The sequence below is a fragment of the Arachis ipaensis genome, chromosome B2 (genome assembly GCF_059453495.1).
Source record: "Arachis ipaensis isolate K30076 ecotype BB chromosome B2, ASM5945349v1, whole genome shotgun sequence".
Taxonomy (NCBI): Eukaryota; Viridiplantae; Streptophyta; class Magnoliopsida; order Fabales; family Fabaceae; genus Arachis; species Arachis ipaensis.
The window spans coordinates 3,942,301-3,967,388 of NC_142437.1; the positions used below are offsets into that span (position 1 = coordinate 3,942,301).

The 25,088-nt window shown below is 36.8% G+C and overlaps 3 protein-coding genes and 1 pseudogene across 4 annotated transcripts; 3 read left to right on the top strand and 1 right to left on the bottom strand.

Annotated features, from left to right (window-relative positions):
- The first annotated feature begins 240 nt into the window (after positions 1 to 240).
- On the top strand, positions 241 to 3,818 carry LOC148572861 (putative disease resistance protein RGA1). The gene is made up of 2 exons (XM_088505426.1): positions 241 to 3,120; positions 3,409 to 3,818. Exon 1 carries the CDS (start codon positions 380 to 382, stop codon positions 3,080 to 3,082), a length of 2,703 nt encoding a protein of 900 aa, XP_088361552.1. The 5' UTR covers positions 241 to 379; the 3' UTR covers positions 3,083 to 3,120; positions 3,409 to 3,818.
- A 6,148-nt stretch (positions 3,819 to 9,966) lies between these two features.
- Positions 9,967 to 15,013, top strand: LOC148572862 (putative disease resistance RPP13-like protein 1). Its single transcript, XM_088506338.1, has 4 exons — positions 9,967 to 13,877; positions 14,125 to 14,243; positions 14,327 to 14,441; positions 14,577 to 15,013. The coding sequence occupies exon 1, from the start codon at positions 10,201 to 10,203 to the stop codon at positions 13,861 to 13,863; it is 3,663 nt and encodes a 1,220-aa protein (XP_088362464.1). The 5' UTR covers positions 9,967 to 10,200; the 3' UTR covers positions 13,864 to 13,877; positions 14,125 to 14,243; positions 14,327 to 14,441; positions 14,577 to 15,013.
- Positions 15,014 to 15,413: 400 nt separating this feature from the next.
- Positions 15,414 to 17,714, bottom strand: LOC148572863 (uncharacterized; annotated as a pseudogene).
- Positions 17,715 to 20,084: 2,370 nt separating this feature from the next.
- On the top strand, positions 20,085 to 22,787 carry LOC148572864 (putative disease resistance protein RGA1). 2 transcript variants are annotated; one of them, XM_088506354.1, is made up of 2 exons: positions 20,085 to 21,097; positions 21,230 to 22,787. In XM_088506354.1, exons 1-2 carry the CDS (start codon positions 20,085 to 20,087, stop codon positions 22,785 to 22,787), a joined length of 2,571 nt encoding a protein of 856 aa, XP_088362480.1. The 2 variants fall into 2 exon arrangements, with proteins under 2 accessions (XP_088362480.1, XP_088362479.1); XM_088506353.1 differs by having other exon boundaries at positions 20,085 to 22,787.
- The last annotated feature ends 2,301 nt before the right edge of the window (positions 22,788 to 25,088 follow it).

Consider the following 25,088-nt stretch of genomic DNA (forward strand, 5'->3'; position numbering starts at 1 on the left):
CCCGCAAGAATCCCCGCCATCCCTAGTATTTACAAGAGAAGTGACTTCTGAACCCTTCCCTGATAGTAATAAATGGTTTATTCTCCAATGTATAAAAATGGATTGCACCATTTCCCCCTTGTCGATAACATCACCGTTCCATTGCATACCCTGTAACTAAATTTTGCCCGTTGGCCCAATGATGCATAAGGAGCGTGCCAATGGTTCCGACCTGGCCCCCTAAAATAGACTTGTCCTGAGCTCAAGTCTAACCAAACAAACTAACAGAAAACAGATACATACATTCGCGAGTGGCGTTCTTGTTATTAATATTGGAGTTCCGCTACGTACCTTCCTGGGTTCTCAAACACTCAAACAATCAGAAAACAAAGTGATTACCATGGGCAATAATCGCGATACAGTGATCATGGCAGGAGCAAAGGTTTTGGAGAACGCGGAATCTCATCATGAGCCGAGGGCATCAGAGATATCCCTTGCTGTCCTGGATGTCATCGAAGACGCAGAGAAGAAACAAGTGAAGCATCTACAAGTGAAGTCATGGTTTCAGGGCATCAAAGATCTATGCTATGAGTTAATTGATGTTTCTGAAGAATTCGAATTAGTGCAACAGGCGAAGAGGTTACGCTTTGTAGGCCTTCCACTCCTTCAACACCGTAAGGTGAGAAGAATCATTCGTGAGTTTGAGACCCTAATTAAAGACGTCAGCGACTTGAAACTTAGTTCGAGTTCGGAACTACCAGTACCCGAGGCTGAGCTCGAGCCAGTAAATCTTCATTCGAATATTATTGGCAAAGAACTCCTGGTTGGTCGAGATGCTGAAATTCAAGGCTTAATTAGAAGGTTGACTAAGGGATATCATAGATGCATATGCATTGTTGGTGAAGAGGTTGGAACAGGAAAGACAGCACTAGCCCGAAGTGTCTACAACAGTACTCAAGTGAAAAGTAAGTTTCATTTCATGGCATGGGTAACTGTCTCTCGACAATTCAATGTGAAGCGAATTGTTAAGACTATGCTGGAATTTGCTCCTGAAAAACCAGAGTACGTTGGTGATGAATTTGAATTATTGGAACTTGAGCTTCATAAGTTCGTAGTGGACAGGGAAGTCCTTCTTGTTCTGGACGACGTCGTCAAGCTCGATTCGAACCACTTGTCAGATCTAATGAACGTCTTCCGTAGTTCCTCGTGTAGAATTTTGATAACCACGAGGAAGAAGGAAGTCGCAGAAGTAGCAAAAGAAGTAGAAGAATCCACACACACCGTGTTTATGACAAGTCTCTCCCCGGAAGCTTGCTGGTCAATTATCAAACATAACGCATTTGGTGATGATCTGAAGAATGAGTCAACCGTGGAAAGGATATTCGGCCAAGTTGGAAGACAAATAGCAGAAAAGTGCGAGGGGAAGCCAGTTGTTGCTAAATCTTTTGGTGTTATGTTGCGTGGCAGATCTTACGAAGAATGGCATCATGTAATGATGAGTGAAAAGCTGTGGTGGTACGACTTGACATCTGCATCCATGTTGAGTGAATACTTGTATTCTAGAATGCCTCCTGCTTTGAGACAATGCTTGCTGCATTGTTCCATCTTCCCTAAGAATCACTCCATTCAAGTTGACAAGCTCGTCAAACTGTGGATGGCACAGGGCTTTATTGCCTCCCATGAAGAGGACAAGATGGAAATACAAGGCTGGAAATACGTCAAACAATTGCGAGATTGCTCTGCCTTCCAAGAATTTGAACCGGATGGCGAGGGCGCCTTCGTATGCAAATTGGAGGAAGGAATGCATGAATTTATCCAAGATCTTGCGCGAAACGAATACTGCATAAAGTTTCTTGATGAAGGGGCAACCGTGGAAGAGTCCGGTGACAGTGACACCTTAACAAAGCCTCCTCGCTATCGTCACTGTACCCTGTGTCTTGAAGATCAAACCTCTTTCCCAGATTCAATTGACAATGCAGGTAAACTACACACTCTAATGGTTTTGTCCGAGTCTTCCGACATAGATCCAACAAATCTTGCCAGCCTTCTGTATTCTATGAAGAGGGTCAGGGCGTTGGATTTGAGCTCTTGTGCAATAAAGGAGCTTCCGTTGAAGGCAGCTGAATTGCTACATCTAAGGTACCTTAACCTGTCTTTCAATCATGAGCTAAAAAAGTTGCCTTCTGCAATAAGTAATTTGCTTAATTTGCAAACTTTAAATCTCAACGGATGTGATAGTCTTCAGAAACTGCCAAAAAGTATAGGAAAATTGATCAAGTTGCGACATCTTGAGATTCTCTGGACAGCAAGCCTTAGCTACCTACCAAAAGGGATTGCAAGCTTAACCTTGTTGAGAACCTTAAATCGATTCTTTGGGAGCAGTGGTGGTGCTAGCAGAAGCAAAGCATGCAGTCTTGGAGATTTGGAAAATCTAAATAATATCGAAGGGTGTCTTACCATAGATGGATTGGGTGGTGAAACTAAAATTTCTGAATCTACAAGAGCTGGTCTAAAGAACAAGAAAAATCTGCGTGGCTTGGAACTGTGGTTTTCAAAGGTAGGATTGAAGGGCGACGATCAAGTCCTACTTGATAGTTTAGAAGCACCTCCCCAATTGCAATTCCTTGGAATATTTTTCTACCGAGGAAGTTCATTCCCCAACTGGATGATTGAACTGAATGAGCTAAAACATCTAATGCTTGTTAACTGCAGTGAATGCAATGTTTTGCCGCCTTTAGGGAAACTCCCATTCCTTGAATCACTTGAGATCAAGAATATGCCTAATGTGGAGATGGTAGATTTCCAATTTCTGGGAATAGGATTAAACCATGAGGATGCTGGCAACGAAGGCTCCTCATCTGATGAAATTGCATTTCCCAGATTGAAAAAGCTTCACTTCATAAAGTTGGATAAGTGGAAAGGGTGGACTGGAATCAATGTTGATGGTGGAGATAAGAAGATTATGCCTCTACTATCTTCTTTGTCAGTTGTAAACTGTGAAAAGTTAGAATCACTTCCTGACTACATCAAGAGGAAGGAAAATCTGAAACCAGTTATTGAAGGATGTCCTTTGCTACCAGAAAACAAAAAGGCACAAGAATAGATGAAGAGCATGGAGTTCAAGAAACAAAGCAGATTAAGGTAAGCTATTCTTCAACCTGTCCTATAGTAAACATTGTTGGAGTTAATATCTTCTATTAGGTAGCTATATTTCTTTGTCAAATATGTGGATTCTGCATAGCATACAACTGTATTCATAGTTTCAGTTTGCTTGTTTTGCAATTTATGTACATTCATTTTAAGCTAACACTTTAAATAGACTCAGCAATAATTTTTTAAAATGATTAGAAGTTACTTCTTACACTTGTTAGCAAAACTATGCTTGTCAGTACCTATTAACGTTATTATTCCTCCTTACCTGTTAATCAGGTTCAGTTTAGTGTGTTCAAAATCTGCAACCACTGTGGAGTCTACAAAGAATGTTGCACAGATGTGTGTTTTCAACTTTTCTGTGCTCTAGACTAAAAAATCTATTAAGAAGTTGAAGATTGAAGGTCTGTGGTGTCTGGTGCCGAAATTAAAGTCCAATTTCTCAATAAATTGTGTCCAGATATGATAGCACAGTTGTGTGATTTCAACTCAGTTTGGCAAACATCTAAGCTTTGCTACTATGATCATGATGTAGTAAGTTATGGCTATGTACTTGCATGACTATTGAGTTTGCTTTCTATATTCTGTGAGATTTCACTGTAATTTTCCTCTTTCCATGTGTTTCCTCAGAGAACTTGTAACACCATGATTCTGAATATAATTAGTAGCCTTCTCAGTTTGAAGTAAAATTGGTGGTTTTTATTTTTGGAAAGTAGTAAAATTTGTATAAACTATAAACTAGATTGACTATTAATCATGAATATTACTAATTTACTATGAGTTTTATATCGATTATTGTAAGAACAAAATGCTATTATTATATATATACCACTATGGACTATGGTTTCTATTTGTTGGTGATTATTGGCTTGTCATATTATGGTTCTGTAAAATGATGGTAGAGTTTGCACAATGTTAATGGTGTGCCGTAAGTGCTGTGTATTTCTTTTTCTCCAAAAAGATAGTCAAGATATTCTATTTCATCAGTGTTGGAATATGCTCGAAAGGTATAATCTTTGTAGTAAGTTGACTAAGTTCTGTGTATTTCTATTTTATCCTTTATTTTTAGGGTTAACATTATTAAGCATTTTGTTTCTTGTCAAAGCAATATTTGTTTATTGATTTATATATCTTTTAGGTTCTGAACAAGAACAATAACCGTGTCTTGAAATCATATTGATGATCAATGCAACTACATAGCTACCTTGCTCTTTGCACGAGTCAAGAAAGCGTTTTTCCTCCTAGTGGAATTTGCAGGGAAAGATTATTGAGATTTTAGATCCCTATTCAAAGCAAATTGTAGGTTTGGAACTAATGGTGTTATATCATTTTTTTATGTGCATGTTTCTAAGGAACCTGGTTAATGCAAATATGCAATGTTTGTTGTATCTACTACCATGCTTTTGAAAGTTTCATATATGTGGAAAATTGAGGCTATGCACATATTATAGGTTCAGTTCAATTGATTGGACAATGTTTCTACAGCATTAGTATCCTCACAAAATATAACCTTAATCAGTGATGGTGAACCTGAAAATGACATACGTTGATCAGTTGATGTACGGAAATTTATGCATCTATGTGTTTAATTGTGGTAACATGGGAAATATGAAGATCAGAGAATTACATGCTCAGAAATATCTACTAAGAAAAATATGTCCTCTTTGATGTGAATAGTGGGGGTGTGGGAAAATTTGGGCCAAATTTGTTCATGCTTCTGCTTGCAACGATGTTGAGGCAGCTGAGGCAGCATGCAGCAATTGTTGCAATACTTCAGAGATACACGTGTCATGTTTCAGTAAGAAGTAGGAACAATGTCCAACCCAATTTGAAAATATTGTACCCTTGTATCCCTTGATTTTCAACTCCTTCAGACAGACCATTGTGCGGTTGCAAACTGTATATCTCTTTCCGTTTGTGTTTGGAACCATATCATCAACTGAACACCATTCTTTGCGCTCTTTGCTTCTTTCAGATCAACAATATCCTCCTACTTCTTGGATTCCATTGTCTTTGCGCTTGCCCACGACAAAGGATCTTAAAATCCCAAAGTGTTTTAATTTGCTCATTTTTCCGGGCATTTCTTTCAAATTTTTCCTAATAATGTAATTACTTAAATGGATACAATCAATTAATTCTTACCTGAATTACGTAATAAATTTCCTTTTCTTTCACTTTGTAGTTGTAGATAGACTTGTAGCTAAAAGTCACTGCTATGTGTGATACTTATCTTCCATATTTTTCAAAAAATCGAATTTGAAGAGGAACATACGAATCACCATGAACTAAATATTGAAATACTGGAATCAAATTTACTGTTTTTACCATCTTCTGCAGGTAGCTTCAGGATTTCAGAAGAATATGGCAGGAGAAAAGCTGTCTTCCTCTCTATCACTACTTCAAATTCAAGACTGTCCTTTGCTCGGAGAACGCTGCAAGAAGAGTTGCTGCTGAACTCTCCGTAAAGGTAACTATAAACTTGATGGATCTATAGTTATTGATATTTGAAATTGCTCTATATGAATCTAATACCAACTCAAATAGACTTTATAGGGGCCTGAAGAGATAGAGAACTACTATGGTCAAGATAAGGATCTGATTTCATTATGGATTCAACCATTAGAATGTGCATTAGGACAGCTTCTGTGGCAGTTGCAACTTGGTGAGCATGTAAGTACTTTTCTAAAAATTTTTCATTGTGGTATTGTTATTTTGATATCAAACTTTTCTCAAGCTGAGTTTATCCCTTTCAGTTCTGTTTTCAAAGCTAAAAAGGATGGCAACAATGTTGAACACATCATTGTGTATTTATCAAAGCAGGTTCTGATCATTTTCTTATGTGAGTGTCTCTCTATATTCCCATTATTAGTGACACATTAAAATGTTCATCATATCATAATTTTATATAAAATTAACGTTTATTAGGAACAGCTTCTAAGAAAAAAGTTTAAAACTTTGCAACAAAATTTCCACAAAGAAAATAATTCCATTGGTCACACAAAAGGCTTGAATGATACTCCTCTCATGCGCTTAGTATACTTTAGCTGGTATTATAAGATTATGTTTGCAAGCTTAATTTGGATATTCCTTTTGAAAATTTGGTAACATAAAATGCTAATTATATTATTGGATTGTAACTGCTAGCTTTCAACTAAACTCTCTATGAGGATTAAGCTTGATGATCAATGGGTATTCAATCTTTTTTTTTTTGGTCTTGGGGGTATTCATATTTCATATCGCTCTATCTCGTGCATTTCTTGTGGATATCAACTAAAAATAGATTTTCTAGAGGGCTTGAAGATTTTTTTTGTTAATCTAGTTCGGGGATTTGGGCTGGACTTTTTTTTTTCAGATTGACATATACATCATTGTACAAAAAATTAATGGAACAAATTCCAAGCATGAGTATTGAGTGCTCATTTTATGTTTGATAGGTAGACAGTGTAAAACATAGTTATTTTTAACCTCTGTTATATTATATAATTAGATGTATGTATAAAATAACGAGAACGCATCAAATTAAATTCAATAAGAAATGACATAAAAAGCAAGAAAGATCTAATTTTCAAGAGGGTCTGAAGATGAAATTCTGAAGTAAATTTTTTTTGTTAATCTACTTCGGGCTGGGCTTTTTTTTCAAATTGACACATACATCGTTGTACAAAAAAATTGATGGAACATTGCTTATGGGATGAATTCCTAGCATTAGTGCTCAGTTTATGTTTGATATAGGTAGACTATGTAAAACGATGAACCACATCCTTTTTTTTTTGAAGATTATTTATACAGTTAATGTAAAACATAGTTATTTTTACCATTGTGATATTACGTAATTGAATGCGCGTGTAAAATTAATTTATACTGATAATATATTAAAATTAAATTCAATAAGAAATGACATAAAAAGCAAGAAAGATCTAAACAGAGAAAACAGAATTCCAATTACATGTACCGATGATGTTCTAATATTACATTGAACTTGTTAAATATCTTTTTCTTGACAAAGGTATGTTTGTTTTCACTATTACCAACCCAAGTAAATGTTAGGTCCCAAAAAATAATAATAACATCAACATGAGCTGCTCCTCACTAATATTAGCATTAAGAGTATCCAGATGCTCATTTTAAATAAAAGCAACCTCAGTGAGCGATAAAATTTGTAGAAGACCGAGTAAAGATTTACTTCATTTGACAAACAAATTATGGACCATCTTGTTATTAGATAAATAAATATTTGTTTCTATGGTTTAATAAACTAAAGTTGATTCATCTGACCAATCACCTAATTAAAGATTGATAACTATTACCTTTGTCGTGATTCATGCCACAGTTGAAGCCTTCCTCAACTTGCAGTTTTGTTGCATCTTAGAGACTTAAAAAGATACAATAAAAGTTCAAAACAAACTATCTAAGACTAAGGCATTAAATTATTAAGACAAGTACCATGCATTCTTGTTATTAATAACTTAATAATATAAGGGTAATGCTAGGGAGATAAAAAAAAAACAGCCAGAACTTACTTTATTTAGCATTCATTAATTATCGCAACAATTAATATGTTACCATGATATACATACAAAAATCTGGTGCCAAAATGCTCTTAGTTTTATATAGTAAGTTTCCACAAAGACTAGTAGTGTCAATTGGTGACGCGGAAACAACACCACTTGCAAGAAAGAATTAAAAAATGAGTTAGAGCAAAGCCAATTAAGCACTCCATTTCTATGAATTTTCTAAGTTACCTCGGAGACCGATACCGTGTCTTGTTGCTATAAGGAATCATTGACCGCGTCTAAGTATATACCACTTTTTTTGGAAAGCTTTCTTGGGTTAGAGTATAATTAAGATCAATTAGCATTATTTAGCATATTTAAATATTAATTATAGGATATGTTATTTTTATTATATCGATTTTTTTAACACTTATAAATACTCTTCTATATTTTATCATGAGGAATGCTAGGGGGCCAGCAATTTTGGTGTTTTGTAACCATCAATTGGCCATCAATAGTATTTTTAATGGTGTGAGATTATATCTAATGGTGGAGATCACTCACTTTTGATTTGATGGTTAAGTGCTGGCCAGAAAATACAAAAGTTGGTGGCCTCCTAGACTTTTCCATTTATCATTTCACACAACTTAAATACACTCAAACCTTTTCTCTATCGTCCTCTTTTACCTTTCTAACACTTGGTTTTAACTCTCTAGAATTTCTTGATAATGTATTTCTCTAAGAAGACAACAATATTTACATCCAAAAATTCAATAAAAGAATCATTATGATAATTACCGAATGCTGTAATTACCTAATGCACGTTTAAATTTTGGTCGTGCATCAGTTGAAAAATGCTTCCTCAACTTGCAAATCTAATAGCTTTATAGCATCCCTGGGAACTAAAAACACAGAATGTGCATACAAGGAGAAAAATCATCGTTTCTACCAACAGCCACATTTTTCCAACCAAAAACGTGGCCACAAAGTAAGCGTAGCAATTGATACCAAAATACGTGGCTATAGAAAATTGTCCACAGTTGAACAGGTGACCATTTGAAAAGCGTGACCAGTTATAGCCACATTTTTCAGCTTTTCAGTACACTTCTAATTAAAACATGGTATAAGACAAATTTTCTTGTAGTAATATAACCGGAAAAAAAAAAAAAAAGAAAACTGAATTCAATTTGGTTGTACTCAACTTAAGAATATGGATTAACAATTTGGTTGTCTCTACTAGCTAGGAATATATTATTGAAAAAGTAAGGATATAATGGATTATGTTTTACAAATGTAACCTTACTTCATGTATTAGAGCATGAATTCCATAAGTAATCTGCAGGATCAAGCATCATGATCTTAACAATCTTTAATCTGACTGCTCAAATAATTGCATTTATTATTGGTTGCATATTTCACTGTCATTGATTTTTGGTATCAATATTAGTGTGAAATATAATTTTCATATAGATTTGTTGTCATGCAAGTATATTTGCTACTAATTATTTTATTTTCTGAGTAATTACCCAAATCAGTCCCCAAGGATTTTAAAAGTGGACACTTTAGTCCCCAAGAAAAATTAATACACAGATTAGTCCCCAAGGTTTTATTTTGGCGGACAAATCAATCCCAGTTCATTTTTCGGGCAAAGTAATTACCAAAATCAGTCCCTAAGGATTTTAAAAACGGACATTTTAGTTCCCAAGAAAAATGAATTGGGGACTGATTTGTCCGCCAAAGTAAAATCTTGGGGATTGATCTGTGTATTAATTTTTCTTGGGGACTAAAGTGTTCGCTTTTAAAATCCTTGGGGACTGATTTGGGTAATTACTCTTATTTTCTTTTACAAAATGTACATATTTTCTTTTATTAACCGTACTAGCTATTACCTTGGTTGTGCAAAAGTTTGAAACCTTGCTCAAGTTGCAATTTTCATTTGTTACATCTCTCTCGGAAATAAAAACACGAAAAATGATCATAAACTAAGCATAAGACGTTTGTTTGGAATGCTAAGAATTAGAATTCATTGAAGAATTGAATTTTTTTTATTGTTTTGGAACAATTTAAAATGAATGATTTGAATTTTTTTGAGAATTTCAATTCTCATCTTTCGACCAAAAGGGAATTCTAATTTTCAAATTTACTCACACACTCTTTAAACTTGAATTCTATTCTATTAATATATTATAGTCATTTCAAATTATAGAATTGAGTTTCAAATATAAATAAATTTTTTTCTTAAAAGAAATAGAGTTAAATGGTTTCCAAACAACTTCACAAAGGTGCTTAAAGACAGGTACCGCGTGAAGCCAATGTCTAAACACTTAATTTCCACGAAGACTAGTTTCCATTGGTCACGCTCTAGATTTTTTGAATACTTTGTTTCATCCTTCAAAGAAGAAGAAGAAGAAGATAAAAATGAAGTCAACTGCAAAGTCAGCTATGCACTCCACTGCTTAAAATTATCCCCTATTATTGCTGAATACCTTTACCTTGCAGCATTATTGCACTCTCTTCTTTACATTCTCAAAATCCAATCACTCACTCATTCATTTCCTGTTGTTGTGATCATCATACCATGGCTGGACCACTATTTTCTGGAGGTTTAGTTTCTGGCTTGGCCAACGTTGTTCTAGACAGGCTCAGTTCACATGAGTTTGTCTTGGTGTGGGGCAACAAGCTGGTTGAGAGGCTCAGGACTGCTATCCGGGTTGCAGAAGATCTGGCTGCTAACATTGAGCAGGAGCAGTTTGGAAACGAACTTGTGAGAAAATGGCTTGATAGTTTCAGGGATGCTCTCTACACTGCTAATGATTTGCTGGACGATGTGCTCACCAAAGCCGCCACTCAAAAGGTGGTACGTTTCTGGCGCTTTAACTACGTCAATCCTGAAGGTAGGCAGACAGTAGTAGATAAGATGCAAGAGGTGGTTGAAAGAATAGAAGAACTTGCGAAAAGGGAATCTAGCCTTGGTCTCATATTTATTCCAACGGGTAGCCCCTCATTGAGATTGAGACCTCCATCCACTTCTCTTGTGAAGAGGAATGTGTTCGGCAGGGATGGTGACCAACAGGCACTAATCAAGATGCTCAATGACAACAATCATCATAACTTGTCCGTCATCTCTATTGTTGGTATGGCCGGGGTTGGTAAAACTACTTTAGCACAATGCCTGTACAACAACATGGATGTGAGGATGGAGTTTGATCTAAGAGCATGGATTTGTGTTTCTGAACATTTTGATGTTGTTGACGCTACAAAGAATATTATAAAACGGATCTCTTGGGGTGTTTGTAGTCTTGACAGCTTTGATTTACTTCAACAAGATTTGAAGGAAAAACTGTTAGGAAAGAAGTTCTTCATTGTTTTGGACGATGTTTGGAGTGAAGACGCTGACAAGTGGAATAGTTTTATCACCCCTTTTCAACATGGGAGAAAGGGAAGCACTATTCTTCTAACTACCCGCAAGGTAAATGTTGGTTCAGGGATCCAAAATTGTAACTCATACCCTCTTGAGAAACTGTCGGATGATTATTGTTGGTCTATTTTTGCGGATAATGTATTCTTTCCTAAATTAAATGGGAGTTCAGACCTCGAAAGAATCGGCAGAAAGATTGTCGAGAAATGTGATGGCTTGCCGTTAGCTGCAGAAACACTTGGAAGCTTTTTGCGCGCAAAGCATGATGCGAGGGAATGGAATAAAATACTATCGAGTAACATTTTGCAAATTCCTACGATAGAAAATAAGGTTATGTCTTCATTATTAACAAGTTACTATCATCTGCCGACATATTTAAAACAATGTTTCATTTATTGCTCGTTGTTCCCAAAAGATTATTATTTTGATAAAGATGAACTAATCTTGCTGTGGATGGCCGAAGATCTGTTACCACCACAACGGCGGAGAGAGAGTTTAGAAGAAATTGGTTGTAAGTGTTTTGATGAACTAGTTTCCAGATTATTTTTCAGAAAGATTCAATTTCATCACAATTATTTTGTGATGGATGATATCTTGCATGAGTTAGCAATACATCTTGCTGGAGAATTCCATTGCAACTTGGAAAACCTTGGTGAAAATGAGGAGATAAAGATTCAGACTCGGTATTTGTCCTTTGGAATGTTGAATAGTCGTAATTCCATTGCTAAATTGGAAAATCTAACGACATCCTTGTGTGTGGACGATTTGTTTAGCATGGAAAGCATAGCATCAAATTTAAAAAACTTGAGAGTTTTATCCTTTTGTAAACTTGATGTATTGCCTGAAATAATAGGTGAATTGATTCGTTTACGCTATTTGAATCTCTCTTGGACAAATATTAAGACACTGCCAGAGTCGTTGTGCAACTTGTACAATCTACAAACATTAATGTTGTATGAATGTACCAAGTTGACCATGTTGCCTAGTGGCATGCACAAGCTTGTGAAGTTAAGGCATCTTGATGTTAGGAAAACTCCTTTGAAAGAAATGCCGGGAGGAATAAGCAAATTGGAAAACTTGCAATTTTTAAGTAGCTTTGTTGCGGGCAAGCATGAAGATAACGGAATCCAAGAAGTAGGAGGGCTTGCTAATCTTCACGGATCATTTGAGATTAAGAAGTTGGAGAATGTTGTTGACGTCAGCCAAGGAAGGAGTGCAAGGATAATAGATAAGACGCACATCGACGAATTATGCTTGGAATGGTCTTCAGCTGCTAATGTGGTTCAAAACACAGAAACAGAAAGAGATATACTGGAGAGCTTGCAAGCGCACGATGACTTGAAAGTGTTGAAAATCAAGGGATACAAGGGTACAACATTTCCAGATTGGTTGGGGCACTCTGCCTTCACCAATATGACAAGTGTATCTCTGGTGTCTTGCAACAATTGCTTCAAGCTGCCTTCACTTGGAGAGTTGTCATCTCTAAAGTCCCTGCGCATTGAAAGGTTTGATCAACTCAGGAGTATTGGCATGGAGTTGTACAAGAACGAAGGGGATCATCATTCTTCGCATATTCCACCATTTCCCTCACTGGAGACATTGGAATTTCATGATATGCCATCTTGGGAGGAGTGGCACTTACCTGACTTTGAAACTTTTCCTCAACTCCAGAAGCTTCAGTTAACAAATTGTCCAATGTTGAAGGGCGATATGCTTAATGGCGTATTCTTGAGGATGGTTTCTTCTTTGTCAGATGGTTTGGAAGTTCGCAAACTACATATATCAGAAGTTCCAGAGGGATGGAATCAAGAGATGATACTTAATGGCTATACTTTATCAATTAAGGGATGTGTGTCGGTGGTGGATTCTGCGTTTAAGGCAATGAGCAACAACCATCTAAGTCACCTCCAAGAAATGCACATCTCAGGGTGTTGGTCTGGTTTATCCTTTCCGGGCAATTCTTTACCCAGATCTTTGCAAAAGTTGAAGATCATGGATTGCAGAAAACTGGAATTCCCCCAGCAACAGCCGGAGCAGAAGTATGATTTGGTAGAGCTACAAATTGAAGACAGCTGCCATTCACTTACCTCATTATCATTGGATTCCTTTCCCAATCTCACGAATCTCGAGATATCGTTGTGTCTGAATCTGGAATCAGTTTCAATGTCAGAGCCACCGCACGCTGCTCTTCAACGTCTCACCATCAATGGATGCCATAAATTAGTGTCATTTGCAGGAGAAGGACTGGCTGCACCCAACTTGACTCATCTCAGCATCACATATTGTGACAAGTTGGAGGCATTTCCGAGTCACATGAATACTCTTCTTCCAAGTTTACACTCTCTCTGCATAGGAGCTTGCCGGAAAATCTGTAAGGTGCCAGAGGGTGGTTTTCCGCCTAACTTGAAAGAGCTTGTTTTGGAAGGTAGCGACGAGCAAATGAAGGAGCTATCATGGATGGCCAACTTAGGCGCCCTCACTAAGCTTACTATGGATTTTTCTTGCGTGAGGTCATTCACACAGGTTGGTTTGCTGCCTTGTCTTCCCTCCCTTACCACTTTGCACCTTTGTTACTTTCAAAATCTGGAGACTTTGGAGTGCAACCAGCTTCTCGGCCTCACTTCGCTCCAACAATTACACATTTCATATTGTCCAAAGCTGGAGAAGATGGAAGGAGAAAAGCTGACTTCCTCTCTCTCACTACTCAAAATTCAAGACTGTGATTTGCTGGGAGAACTCTGCAAGAACAAACATGAACCAATTTGGCCTAAAATTTCCCACATCCCCACCATCGAAGTCAATGGGCAACAAATTTCTGAATAGAGATTTCTGACAAGGTAATACTCTAATCTTTCATGTTTGTCATACCACAGTTAAATTCATACATGCTTAAATGATACTTCTTAACACATATTTTTCTATAAAATTGCATTTAGAGCAGAACAGAAGATATTAATTAGTAATTACCATGAATTAAGAGTTCATTCTGGGTGGTTAAGTGGACTAATATGTTAGGAATCGTAAGACTTGATTTCTATTTTAGCTTCAAGTTGGTACTTTATTCCTCGCCATATTTTACTTCAGGTTGGAGAAATATGCTGGGAGAGAAACTGCCTTCCTCTCTGTTACTACTTCAATTCAAGACTGTCTGTTGCTTGGAGAACACTGCAAGAAGAAGAGTTGCTGCTAAACTCTGTATGAAGGTAACTATAAACTTAATGGATCTATAGGTAGTGATACTTGAGATTGCTCTATTTAGTAACATTTCTTATGGATACCTACTCAGATTTTCCAGGGGCATGAAGAGATGGGTAACTACTAGGGTCAACCTAAGGATCTGCTTTCTTTATGGATTCCACCATTAAAGTGTGCATTAGGCAGCAATTCAACTTGGTGAGCATGTAAGTACGTTTGTAAAATATTCTATTGCAGTATTGTTATTTTTCTCAAGCTGAATTTTTCCCTTTCAATTCTGTTTTTGAAGCTAAAAAGGAAGGCAACAAACTTGATCTCATCCTTTTGTATTTATTATGCAGATCATTTTCCTTTATGTGAGCAAACACTTTTTGGGGTTCCTCTCTAAATTCCCATTAGTGTATTAACCTCATCAAGTGAACGATCGAATGGTCAAATCTTTTCTTGTCTAAGTGGAGATTCTTCACTCATAGTACTTCAATTTCGAGGTGTGGTTGTGATCTGAGCTCTCAAGTCGAACTGCCAGAAAGTCTGTAAACAAGCATCATTGATTTCATTTTGTTGATGTGTATGTGTCCTTGTACAAGAGTTGTATATGTATGCTTATTAGTACTTCTAAGTTTTGAGACATCTTTGTAGCTTTGATTTGGATAATAGTATACCTATATACCTTCCTGTGGGTTTTTTTGATCTCTCACATTGAGAGGTTTTTTCCCACATTAAACTTTGGTGTTCTGTTTTTCTGCATTTTCTTCAATATTTTACTGCTATTAACTATTATCATAGTGTGACTATATTATGTTTGCCTTTGTCAGGTCCATTCCCTTCCCACTATTCTTAGATTGAAGTCAAATATAATTGAGTATATTGCTTATGAACCATAAATATATAGGATTCTCACAAGATTAGAAGCCTAAGCAAATCATATTAAGGTGCTTAATGTTTCCAAATGCACACAAAAGGAGAAAATCTTGGTTTCTAGCTTGGTGGAATATGCCATATAACCTAAGGAAACCAAATTCAATTTGGTTGTATCAACTCAAGAATATTGATTAACAACGCTGCTAATATTTAAAACTGAAAATAATGCATCAACTATTAATTAGCCTAAAATGTTTTCATAGGTGTATACAAGAACTAATATCTTGGCATATACACTTTACTGGAATACAAAAATGAAAGTGAAGAATCATCCTCTTCCAAAAGGGAATATAATTCATTAAGTATTTTCATGGCATTGTCAGCGGTTAAAATGCTTTAAACAAGAGTTGGCTTGGCTGATCAAGAAGATCCAAGAATGACAACAAACATTTTCTTTTAAAAATATGAAAAACAGAAGATCATAACACCATACAAAGTTGAATTTGCTGCATCACTTATAAGTAAGAACTTAGTAATTTACTTCTTACACATCCCCATCCATCATTTTGGGTTTCTACACTGAGTCCCTTCCGCCCAATATCAAATTGTTCGCTCAAACCAAGTTCTGCCATGAGAAGACAAACATGAGTGAGAAATTCTCCTCCTCTTCGGAGTTGCTGAGCATGTGCCTCCCATTCACACTGACTTGCAGCATAAGTAAGCATCTCTATCCACACATTACAAATCACTTCCCATGAAACTCTCTGATCTTCAATCTGTGAAGCAAGGCGGCAACCTTCATGGAGCAAAGACTTGCCAGTCTTTTCCACTCGAAGTTGTTCGAGTGGCTGGTGACACTGCGTGTACATTTGAATCAGCAATGTTGAAGCGCTTGCAGCATCTTTCACCGGCAGCTGCTCACGCTGCAATATCCTTATGGCTTCCCTGAAAGTGTTCCGAACGTGAGTAATCCTGTTGATCCATTTAGGCAGCATGAGTGGACGCAGGAGTAAAAGATACAACATATAATTTGATATTCTTTTGCTCACTTCCCTGTAGTCCTTTTCGGATTCTTCTGTTCTAGAGTGGTAGCATATATCAGTTGCAATATGCCAAATGAGTAAGCTATGACCGAATTCCACCTCAACACTCCAGCCAATATTTTTTATTGAAATGGAAGCATTGTCACCTTTATAAGAGAGCAATTTCTTGAGAAAATTGTAATCAAATCCTTGTTCTTTGTACAGCTCTTGTTTTTGTGTGAGATGTTTAAAGATAAACTGTTTGAGATCAGCATCAGCATCTTCCCATGTCCTTTGCCTGTATAATTCCATCACAAAGTAGCTTCTGAAAAGAAAATCATTTCGAATGCATCTTGTTACCCTCTTCTTCATGCAAAAATTCAACAAGTTGTGTTGAGCTAACTGCCCTGACCACCTTTTCCGACAACGAGACAAAACCCAGCATATGAAATTCTGCAGTGAACTATGCTTGTTGACAACTAGCCAATTCAAAGTCCAATCCGACAAAACAAGGGACACAAATGCATAAAGCTCGAGTAAAAAAGCCCCAATAAATAAACAATATGTTATAGGAACATCAACCCTTGAGTACTCATGCTCATGAACATTAAGGAAGACAACATATGAAGCTAAAGCAGACACTATGGATAAAACACAAAACGAAAAATGAGACCTAGTAGAGAGTAAATTATAGTTGATTTCGTGTAAAGCAAGTCATACAAAAACAATTGGTAGGTTCGCTGACCCTCAGCGAACCTTAGGCTCAGATTGGCATAGAGACGCTTGAGAACAGGAAACAAGTAGTATCCTCTGTGAACATACTCCAGCTCGGCATTGGCATAAGAAAGCTTGAGATTTGGAGGTTGTATGGCCGGAGCGGAGAGCAAAGATTCTTCAAGTTGTTCGGCGCTAGCGGATCTCAGAACCCAAGTGCGCTCTGCATACTTAATGATCCCGGAAACAAACACTGCAATGGCTATAAAAGTCAAGGCAGTGGTGCTCCAAGATCTTAAGTAGATGTAGAAGGCCACGGAAACTTGGACAAGTAGACCGAGCAAATGGCGTAGCCATAAGGTGTTGTCTTCTAAGGCGTAAGCAGTGATTGTGTCGGGGCCGCCGAGATGGAGGAGAAGGAAGGGAGCCCAAATGGTCTGCAGGGCGTGGTTCCTATCTTGTGTGCTCGCGTCTCCTTGGTTGTTGGCAAGTGTGCCCAAAGAAACCGTGGCTAACCAATCTGCTGACAAATATGTTACCCAAACGACGAAGCGGATGAAGCCACCACGGGCACGCTTCCTCCATGAGCCACAAATGATGAGGACAACCTGCCATGTTAGGCTTAGCAAAACCAGCCCCCTCAGCTCCCATTCGTTCCACAGATGTCGCACGTGTTCTGGGAAGATCTCCATGTTCTCAATTAAAAATACACTTGGAAGTAAGAACGTGAACCTCTCCAAGCTCCTCTGTCACGGTTTTTATGGTGCACAAGTGCTGAAAAGACTTAGAGGCTAGACAGAGGTCTTGATTGTTTTGTTTTGTCACAGTTTAAAACGCCTCAAAACAGTGGCAAAAGGATGAATCGACTACCTTTTTAGTTTTTACCCACCACAGTCTCATTCGTCGCCACGGTTTTCACGTACATTAATAACGGTTTTAGTCTATTTCTCTTGTAGTGCAACCCAAATTCAAATGAAATACAAGAGAATTAACCAAAGTAATTTACGATTCTACTGTAAGAAAAATTATTTTTAATATTATGCAAAAGATAATAAAGAATAGGAAAAGTATAGGTAAATAATGAAAATATTAAATAATGTAAACAGTAGATATATCGGATATTCATTTTATTAGTGTACGGATGGTTATTTTAATATTAAAATTTAGATGATTAATTTAGAGGTGTAGTTGGTTTTTATTTGATTGGTGGTTATTCATGTTGTTTAAAATAGTCATTATTTCTCTAGCATTCTCCTAAAAAATATACCTTTGCCAACAAGTTATAACTCAAATGATATAATCTCTTATACTTATTTAGAGGTCTTAAATTCGAGTCTCACTTATAATTTTAAAAAAATAAAATAAAGAATATATCCTTGTGTCTTGTATAAATCTCTACACCGAATTCAAACCATGACTAAAAGATTTATATATCTCTTATTTATAAAAGTTAGAGACTTATTTATATTTAAATTTGATGAAAAACTTATTTATTTTTGTGATAAAAAATAGAGATTATTTATTTTTTTAAATAAAAATTGATAGAATTAATTTTTATTATATAATTATTATAAAATTTATTAGGATACAAATTTTTTGTTTTAAGAGTTAGATAGATTATTTTGTAATTAATTATAGAATTTAAAAATTATTTATTATTTATAATATTTAAACAATTATTTATAATTTTTTTAATATTATCTTCAGGAGAGTTGCCAAGAAATTGCCCTCGGAGGGCCCAATTTGGGTAGGCCAATAATCAGTTGCGACTCACACGGAGTCGCGGACTGTTGGGTCAACCTCGACGACTCAACTCTGTATATATGGTTCAATTGTTTTAGTCCTCTCTTTCTTTCCTTTTTTTAAAAAATAATTAACTTATAAAATTACATTTCTAAATCTAGTTATAAACAAATAGTGCATTACACTACTCAATCAACTGTGTACTGTTTTTTCTTTTACGGAAACTGTGTATTGTTGTACACTGCATGCTGCATAGCACATGTGAAATTATTTGGGTCCGAATGTAATGTTCAAATATTCGAGTAAAAATAATTTTGATGCTTAAGTCAATAAGAATTTTAATAAGTTTTTAGTAAACTAAAATTGAATGGTATCTAAATTTGATGAGGTATTTACTAGGAATGTCAACGGGATAGGACGGGAGACGGGGAATGTCTCCCTGTTTCTTATTTTCGCCTTTAAATTTGTTCTTCATCCTCGTTCTTATTTTCTGGTCGTGGAGAAATATTGTTCTTCATCCCCATTTTTTACGGGTTTCATTTTCTGCGGGACTCCATTTCCCATCTACATAATAATTCTAATTAATTATTAATTTCCATATGAATAGAGCTCTTATACAAAAACTGCAAGATTTTATACAAAAAGTCTAAATGACGCAATGGGGGGACAACGACGAGCCAAAGGACAAAGCAGTGGACGAGGTGGGAGACACGGCAACAAAGAGGAGAATGGACACGAGGACAGAGTTACGAAACGTAACGCCACAAATAGAATTTACGACGCGGTAAGGGTGATGACATGGTGAGGTGTGACAATGCGGTGAGAAAGGTGGCGGGGGTAGTTGCAGAGAGGTTGGATGGAGTATGGACAGTATTAGGAATTTCTTAATTGAAGAAGGGTTATGCAAATAAAGATTAGGAATTTTGGATTTCTATATATATGTGTATGAGAAATGACTAAAAAACATATATAAAAAATAAACTATTAAAAATAATTTAGAAAATTCATAATTTTCGGAAAATAGCGAAAATGGAACGGGAATCCTCGCGCCTGCTTCAGAAAAATTTTGTTTCCCATCCCCATCCCCACAAAAAAAATTCCTCACAATCGAATCTCCGTTCGGGGCAGTCCCCGCAAGAATCCCCGCCATCCCTAGTATTTACAAGAGAAGTGACTTCTGAACCCTTCCCTGATAGTAATAAATGGTTTATTCTCCAATGTATAAAAATGGATTGCACCATTTCCCCCTTGTCGATAACATCACCGTTCCATTGCATACCCTGTAACTAAATTTTGCCCGTTGGCCCAATGATGCATAAGGAGCGTGCCAATGGTTCCGACCTGGCCCCCTAAAATAGACTTGTCCTGAGCTCAAGTCTAACCAAACAAACTAACAGAAAACAGATACATACATTCGCGAGTGGCGTTCTTGTTATTAATATTGGAGTTCCGCTACGTACCTTCCTGGGTTCTCAAACACTCAAACAATCAGAAAACAAAGTGATTACCATGGGCAATAATCGCGATACAGTGATCATGGCAGGAGCAAAGGTTTTGGAGAACGCGGAATCTCATCATGAGCCGAGGGCATCAGAGATATCCCTTGCTGTCCTGGATGTCATCGAAGACGCAGAGAAGAAACAAGTGAAGCATCTACAAGTGAAGTCATGGTTTCAGGGCATCAAAGATATATGCTATGAGTTAATTGATGTTTCTGAAGAATTCGAATTAGTGCAACAGGCGAAGAGGTTACGCTTTGTAGGCCTTCCACTCCTTCAACACCGTAAGGTGAGAAGAATCATTCGTGAGTTTGAGACCCTAATTAAAGACGTCAGCGACTTGAAACTTAGTTCGAGTTCGGAACTACCAGTACCCGAGGCTGAGCTCGAGCCAGTAAATCTTCATTCGAATATTATTGGCAAAGAACTCCTGGTTGGTCGAGATGCTGAAATTCAAGGCTTAATTAGAAGGTTGACTAAGGGATATCATAGATGCATATGCATTGTTGGTGAAGAGGTTGGAACAGGAAAGACAGCACTAGCCCGAAGTGTCTACAACAGTACTCAAGTGAAAAGTAAGTTTCATTTCATGGCATGGGTAACTGTCTCTCGACAATTCAATGTGAAGCGAATTGTTAAGACTATGCTGGAATTTGCTCCTGAAAAACCAGAGTACGTTGGTGATGAATTTGAATTATTGGAACTTGAGCTTCATAAGTTCGTAGTGGACAGGGAAGTCCTTCTTGTTCTGGACGACGTCGTCAAGCTCGATTCGAACCACTTGTCAGATCTAATGAACGTCTTCCGTAGTTCCTCGTGTAGAATTTTGATAACCACGAGGAAGAAGGAAGTCGCAGAAGTAGCAAAAGAAGTAGAAGAATCCACACACACCGTGTTTATGACAAGTCTCTCCCCGGAAGCTTGCTGGTCAATTATCAAACATAACGCATTTGGTGATGATCTGAAGAATGAGTCAACCGTGGAAAGGATATTCGGCCAAGTTGGAAGACAAATAGCAGAAAAGTGCGAGGGGAAGCCAGTTGTTGCTAAATCTTTTGGTGTTATGTTGCGTGGCAGATCTTACGAAGAATGGCATCATGTAATGATGAGTGAAAAGCTGTGGTGGTACGACTTGACATCTGCATCCATGTTGAGTGAATACTTGTATTCTAGAATGCCTCCTGCTTTGAGACAATGCTTGCTGCATTGTTCCATCTTCCCTAAGAATCACTCCATTCAAGTTGACAAGCTCGTCAAACTGTGGATGGCACAGGGCTTTATTGCCTCCCATGAAGAGGAAAAGATGGAAATACAAGGCTGGAAATACGTCAAACAATTGCGAGATTGCTCTGCCTTCCAAGAATTTGAACCGGATGGCGAGGGCGCCTTCGTATGCAAATTGGAGGAAGGAATGCATGAATTTATCCAAGATCTTGCGCGAAACGAATACTGCATAAAGTTTCTTGATGAAGGGGCAACCGTGGAAGAGTCCGGTGACAGTGACACCTTAACAAAGCCTCCTCGCTATCGTCACTGTACCCTGTGTCTTGAAGATCAAACCTCTTTCCCAGATTCAATTGACAATGCAGGTAAACTACACACTCTAATGGTTTTGTCCGAGTCTTCCGACATAGATCCAACAAATCTTGCCAGCCTTCTGTATTCTATGAAGAGGGTCAGGGCGTTGGATTTGAGCTCTTGTGCAATAAAGGAGCTTCCGTTGAAGGCAGCTGAATTGCTACATCTAAGGTACCTTAACCTGTCTTTCAATCATGAGCTAAAAAAGTTGCCTTCTGCAATAAGTAATTTGCTTAATTTGCAAACTTTAAATCTCAACGGATGTGATAGTCTTCAGAAACTGCCAAAAAGTATAGGAAAATTGATCAAGTTGCGACATCTTGAGATTCTCTGGACAGCAAGCCTTAGCTACCTACCAAAAGGGATTGCAAGCTTAACCTTGTTGAGAACCTTAAATCGATTCTTTGGGAGCAGTGGTGGTGCTAGCAGAAGCAAAGCATGCAGTCTTGGAGATTTGGAAAATCTAAATAATATGGAAGGGTGTCTTACCATAGATGGATTGGGTGGTGAAACTAAAATTTCTGAATCTACAAGAGCTGGTCTAAAGAACAAGAAAAATCTGCGTGGCTTGGAACTGTGGTTTTCAAAGGTAGGATTGAAGGGCGACGATCAAGTCCTACTTGATAGTTTAGAAGCACCTCCCCAATTGCAATTCCTTGGAATATTTTTCTACCGAGGAAGTTCATTCCCCAACTGGATGATTGAACTGAATGAGCTAAAACATCTAATGCTTGTTAACTGCAGTGAATGCAATGTTTTGCCGCCTTTAGGGAAACTCCCATTCCTTGAATCACTTGAGATCAAGAATATGCCTAATGTGGAGATGGTAGATTTCCAATTTCTGGGAATAGGATTAAACCATGAGGATGCTGGCAACGAAGGCTCCTCATCTGATGAAATTGCATTTCCCAGATTGAAAAAGCTTCACTTCATAAAGTTGGATAAGTGGAAAGGGTGGACTGGAATCAATGTTGATGGTGGAGATAAGAAGATTATGCCTCTACTATCTTCTTTGTCAGTTGTAAACTGTGAAAAGTTAGAATCACTTCCTGACTACATCAAGAGGAAGGAAAATCTGAAACCAGTTATTGAAGGATGTCCTTTGCTACCAGAAAACAAAAAGGCACAAGAATAGATGAAGAGCATGGAGTTCAAGAAACAAAGCAGATTAAGGTAAGCTATTCTTCAACCTGTCCTATAGTAAACATTGTTGGAGTTAATATCTTCTATTAGGTAGCTATATTTCTTTGTCAAATATGTGGATTCTGCATAGCATACAACTGTATTCATAGTTTCAGTTTGCTTGTTTTGCAATTTATGTACATTCATTTTAAGCTAACACTTTAAATAGACTCAGCAATAATTTTTTAAAATGATTAGAAGTTACTTCTTACACTTGTTAGCAAAACTATGCTTGTCAGTACCTATTAACGTTATTATTCCTCCTTACCTGTTAATCAGGTTCAGTTTAGTGTGTTCAAAATCTGCAACCACTGTGGAGTCTACAAAGAATGTTGCACAGATGTGTGTTTTCAACTTTTCTGTGCTCTAGACTAAAAAATCTATTAAGAAGTTGAAGATTGAAGGTCTGTGGTGTCTGGTGCCGAAATTAAAGTCCAATTTCTCAATAAATTGTGTCCAGATATGATAGCACAGTTGTGTGATTTCAACTCAGTTTGGCAAACATCTAAGCTTTGCTACTATGATCATGATGTAGTAAGTTATGGCTATGTACTTGCATGACTATTGAGTTTGCTTTCTATATTCTGTGAGATTTCACTGTAATTTTCCTCTTTCCATGTGTTTCCTCAGAGAACTTGTAACACCATGATTCTGAATATAATTAGTAGCCTTCTCAGTTTGAAGTAAAATTGGTGGTTTTTATTTTTGGAAAGTAGTAAAATTTGTATAAACTATAAACTAGATTGACTATTAATCATGAATATTACTAATTTACTATGAGTTTTATATCGATTATTGTAAGAACAAAATGCTATTATTATATATATACCACTATGGACTATGGTTTCTATTTGTTGGTGATTATTGGCTTGTCATATTATGGTTCTGTAAAATGATGGTAGAGTTTGCACAATGTTAATGGTGTGCCGTAAGTGCTGTGTATTTCTTTTTCTCCAAAAAGATAGTCAAGATATTCTATTTCATCAGTGTTGGAATATGCTCGAAAGGTATAATCTTTGTAGTAAGTTGACTAAGTTCTGTGTATTTCTATTTTATCCTTTATTTTTAGGGTTAACATTATTAAGCATTTTGTTTCTTGTCAAAGCAATATTTGTTTATTGATTTATATATCTTTTAGGTTCTGAACAAGAACAATAACCGTGTCTTGAAATCATATTGATGATCAATGCAACTACATAGCTACCTTGCTCTTTGCACGAGTCAAGAAAGCGTTTTTCCTCCTAGTGGAATTTGCAGGGAAAGATTATTGAGATTTTAGATCCCTATTCAAAGCAAATTGTAGGTTTGGAACTAATGGTGTTATATCATTTTTTTATGTGCATGTTTCTAAGGAACCTGGTTAATGCAAATATGCAATGTTTGTTGTATCTACTACCATGCTTTTGAAAGTTTCATATATGTGGAAAATTGAGGCTATGCACATATTATAGGTTCAGTTCAATTGATTGGACAATGTTTCTACAGCATTAGTATCCTCACAAAATATAACCTTAATCAGTGATGGTGAACCTGAAAATGACATACGTTGATCAGTTGATGTACGGAAATTTATGCATCTATGTGTTTAATTGTGGTAACATGGGAAATATGAAGATCAGAGAATTACATGCTCAGAAATATCTACTAAGAAAAATATGTCCTCTTTGATGTGAATAGTGGGGGTGTGGGAAAATTTGGGCCAAATTTGTTCATGCTTCTGCTTGCAACGATGTTGAGGCAGCTGAGGCAGCATGCAGCAATTGTTGCAATACTTCAGAGATACACGTGTCATGTTTCAGTAAGAAGTAGGAACAATGTCCAACCCAATTTGAAAATATTGTACCCTTGTATCCCTTGATTTTCAACTCCTTCAGACAGACCATTGTGCGGTTGCAAACTGTATATCTCTTTCCGTTTGTGTTTGGAACCATATCATCAACTGAACACCATTCTTTGCGCTCTTTGCTTCTTTCAGATCAACAATATCCTCCTACTTCTTGGATTCCATTGTCTTTGCGCTTGCCCACGACAAAGGATCTTAAAATCCCAAAGTGTTTTAATTTGCTCATTTTTCCGGGCATTTCTTTCAAATTTTTCCTAATAATGTAATTACTTAAATGGATACAATCAATTAATTCTTACCTGAATTACGTAATAAATTTCCTTTTCTTTCACTTTGTAGTTGTAGATAGACTTGTAGCTAAAAGTCACTGCTATGTGTGATACTTATCTTCCATATTTTTCAAAAAATCGA

Bases quoted from the DNA above. Each gene is read 5' to 3' on its own strand.
- LOC148572862 (XM_088506338.1), top strand. From the start codon at position 10,201: ATGGCTGGACCACTATTTTCTGGAGGTTTAGTTTCTGGCTTGGCCAAC.
- LOC148572861 (XM_088505426.1), top strand. From the start codon at position 380: ATGGGCAATAATCGCGATACAGTGATCATGGCAGGAGCAAAGGTTTTG.
- LOC148572864 (XM_088506353.1), top strand. From the start codon at position 20,085: ATGGGCAATAATCGCGATACAGTGATCATGGCAGGAGCAAAGGTTTTG.